The 3,304-nt window shown below is 40.6% G+C and overlaps 1 protein-coding gene across 1 annotated transcript in view; it reads right to left on the reverse strand.

The window, feature by feature from the left end:
• Positions 1 to 3,102, reverse strand: part of MRPS25 (mitochondrial ribosomal protein S25) — a 7,215-nt gene extending 4,113 nt beyond the window's left edge. Inside the window, exon 1 of the mRNA XM_009882895.1 lies at positions 3,022 to 3,102. Coding sequence (XP_009881197.1) covers positions 3,022 to 3,102 — 81 coding nt within the window. The remainder of the gene's footprint in view (positions 1 to 3,021) is intronic.
• Positions 3,103 to 3,304: the final 202 nt, after the last annotated feature.

Here is a 3,304-nt window from a genome sequence, read left to right on the forward strand (position 1 = left end):
AATGTTAAAATGGATGTTTTACAGTTTCTTTCTGTATTTGGAACAAAAGCTTACAAACGCTTCCTAAATGATACAGCGAGAAACCGAGAACATTCTCAGCGTTTTCCATAGCATAGAGACTTACAAGCAGAGGGCCTGACTCGGACAGACACCTGTGTTTTACTTTAAGCATGCGAGAAGCTCACGTTGGTTTAACTGGTGTTGGCTGATCTGCTTCACCGTACACAAGTCTTTGCCACATTGAGTACAAAAGGTGGAAATAAATGCCCAGATAATTCCGCTTCACCTTTTTAATGATGGAAACAAGACTTGCTGAACGATTCCCCTACATGGTCTGTGAAATGCTTTTTTAAAAAAACAAACTTAATAGAATTACTTTTACAGATGGCTTCCTTTGTAAATTAAGTCATCGGGGGGAAAAGGAACAAGCACTGCTTATATTTTGATAATTTGAATGTTTGGATACTCCCCATGTGTAATAAATTGTCTTACTGCAAGTCTGATTCCATAAATGCTCCATTGCGCCCACCTGCCACGTGAGCACTGGGAACTTCACAGCACAGCCCGAGAGCGGCACAGATTGCCACTTCCGGAAAGGACAGCACCCGAAAATGGACGTTAGTCTGACGGCTATGTGAACTAGCCAGATTTGTTTAGTTTAAGCCAGACAATAAAGAGAATAACTTTGGAAAGTGAATATACAATTGAACTGCATCCTGAAGATCCTTAAATAAGTCTTGATACTTGCTATGAAATAAACTAACTGCAGTCGCCCTCTTATTTAATTACCACTGTAACAGAAATGTCGTTTCACTGAACAGAGGACATAGTCTGTATTTAACGAACAGTTCAGTTTCATGTTGTCATTACCGCAATATGAGTATTGATTTTTTAAACAGCATCCATTGCATTCTGTTCTGTGTGCTACAGTTCAATGACAAAGGGCAATTTGTTTTTCTTCCAATTAGCCACTGTTGCAGACTTAAAAAAATCAATCTCTTACCAAGTTTCACCGCAAAATAAAATGTTACAAAAAAGTCTCTCAGAAGGCTGGAAGAGAATGAGTATGTATTGAAAACAGGAAAGTATTTTCTATTACTATAGTTCTTTATTTATTTGTTTATTTTTAAGACATTATCTGTTCAATTAATTATTCACTGGTGGACTTCTACACATCAAATGAGAGAAGGTAAAGGGAGTAATGTAAAAGCCAGGCAATTCATGGAATATACCTGTCAGTTCTGAACAGAAAATACTAAATTCAGTCTGGGTTTAGAAAAAGGTGCAAAGCTCTGACATTTATGAGGATTCACCTGCTTAAGCGAGGCTTAGTCTGGGCTAAGAAATGAAAACTAGGAAGCTCTGGATTAGCAAACGAATGAAAAGCTTTAACATATAGAACAGTATGAATACATGGCTACATATCTGTACATATATACATACACTACACACTTTCTATACACTGTACATAATGTATTTAGACAGATAGGTATAAACATATACATTCATACACACATACATACAAATATGTACATATGCATTAGCTGCTCGAGTGAGTTTTAGAATTGAACATGCAGAAATGCACAATGGTGGGAGGCACAAAATAAAGATGTATAAAAATCTATCAAACCCTTTAAAAAGAAGGAAGACAGGCATGAATTTAACAGTAATAAGCCATTTTCAAAGCATTCAAGGATAAACCTGGCTGTGAGAATTACAGAACATTATGGCAGTACTTAGCATGAACTTAGCATGACTTCACAATAAAAAGCTAAGATAATTGTGGGGTTTCATGTTTTCCAAGTCTAATATATTTAGACTTAGAGCATTTAAACTTTACAAAAAAATTTTACTTTAACTTGCAACCTCGGTATAAATAATGTCCTAATTTTTTTTGCACAAGTAATTTCCCATATACTGTTGCTAACATGGATTGCAGCAGAAGTAGGGTGGTAGCATTATCTAACAAGAGGCGTTACGGCATTTTTCATTAAACAATAAGCCTGAACTTAGTTCAGGAAAATTTACTGTTAAAATGACTCAGCAACTTCAGAATTACAAGGTGCAAGAAGTAAATGTTTTCATTTTCTCCCCTTTGCCATGCGCTCTTGGTAATTTTTCATATAAAGCTGTTTTTTAAACTATTTTTCTGTCATTCAAGATCCAGTGGATGCTGGCAGTTTGTCCTTCCTCTCCTCTATAGGGTGAGCGTGGCTCCATCTTGTTCTCCCTGGCTACAGGGCGGCACTGGGGCTGCAGACGTTTGTGCTGTTCTCGCAGCCCATCACCAGAGCACAGCGCCGCAGCCGCTGGTCTGCGGTCGAGTGGTGCGAGTGGCAAACTGCCTGGGCAGGTGGGAACCCCCTTGTTCTTTGCCTGGTAGTTCTGCTTTTTCTCTTATGGGCAGCAGTAGATGGCAAAGAACCCACGTGCCCTGCTTTTGCACTCTAAAGAGTAGCTGCAGGAGAGGGATTTAAAATAGAAAACCTTTTTCTTTTTGTTTTCTTTCCAGGGTGGTATCATCCTGTAGGTGTTTACTGGTGCACTGGTGTACGCCTGACTGACCTGCCAGTCCCCCCGCTCACACCACCCGCTTCAAACAGGGCCCCCGACTGGGACTGTTACTGCAGAAAGGGCTCTGATCACTGCTGCTCTGGCAGTATCCTCAGCCCCACAATCTCCAGTTCCCTTGTCCTGGCTAAACTGTATTCCTGATACCCTCGATACTTATGATATTTGAGCCTTTTTGAAATTATCCCTTACTAATTAAACAGCAGGTAATCAGGGAAGAATCCTAACTACCGTCTTAATTTTAATGGGCAGGAAAATGTACTGACATCTTCAGCATCTTGGATGAAATTGTTCAGGAATCTGTGGAAGTCCTGTGCACTAAACACAACGACGAACAGACCGCAGTGTTTTACATTCTCTGCCAAAGAAGCAGTGCAGTCAGAAAACAGGTTTCGCCTGGAAGTTCAGCCCTGACTTGTTTTCCGTCACGCCTCAGAAGATGCCCTTTGCCAAAGGATCCCGTGAGGACTGTGTGGAGCCCTCTGTGTTCAGCACAGGCACCTCCAGCCAGTGCTGGTCACTTGGAGGCATTACGGCTGCCCTGAGGGCCAAGCGCTCCAGATGAAGGTAAGAAGAGACTTGGTAAATGTTACCAAGTAATCACTGGTGACGAACAATGGTTTCTTGCCCCAGAGCACTTGGAAAACTATGCCTCCTTAATAATCCAACATTTTAAGACAGCTAAAATAAAGGATTGTATGATCTCTTCGAAGGATCTCTCCTTGGAGATTAT

This window comes from Charadrius vociferus, unplaced genomic scaffold (genome assembly GCF_000708025.1).
Source record: "Charadrius vociferus isolate BGI_N301 unplaced genomic scaffold, ASM70802v2 scaffold433, whole genome shotgun sequence".
NCBI lineage: Eukaryota > Metazoa > Chordata > Aves > Charadriiformes > Charadriidae > Charadrius > Charadrius vociferus.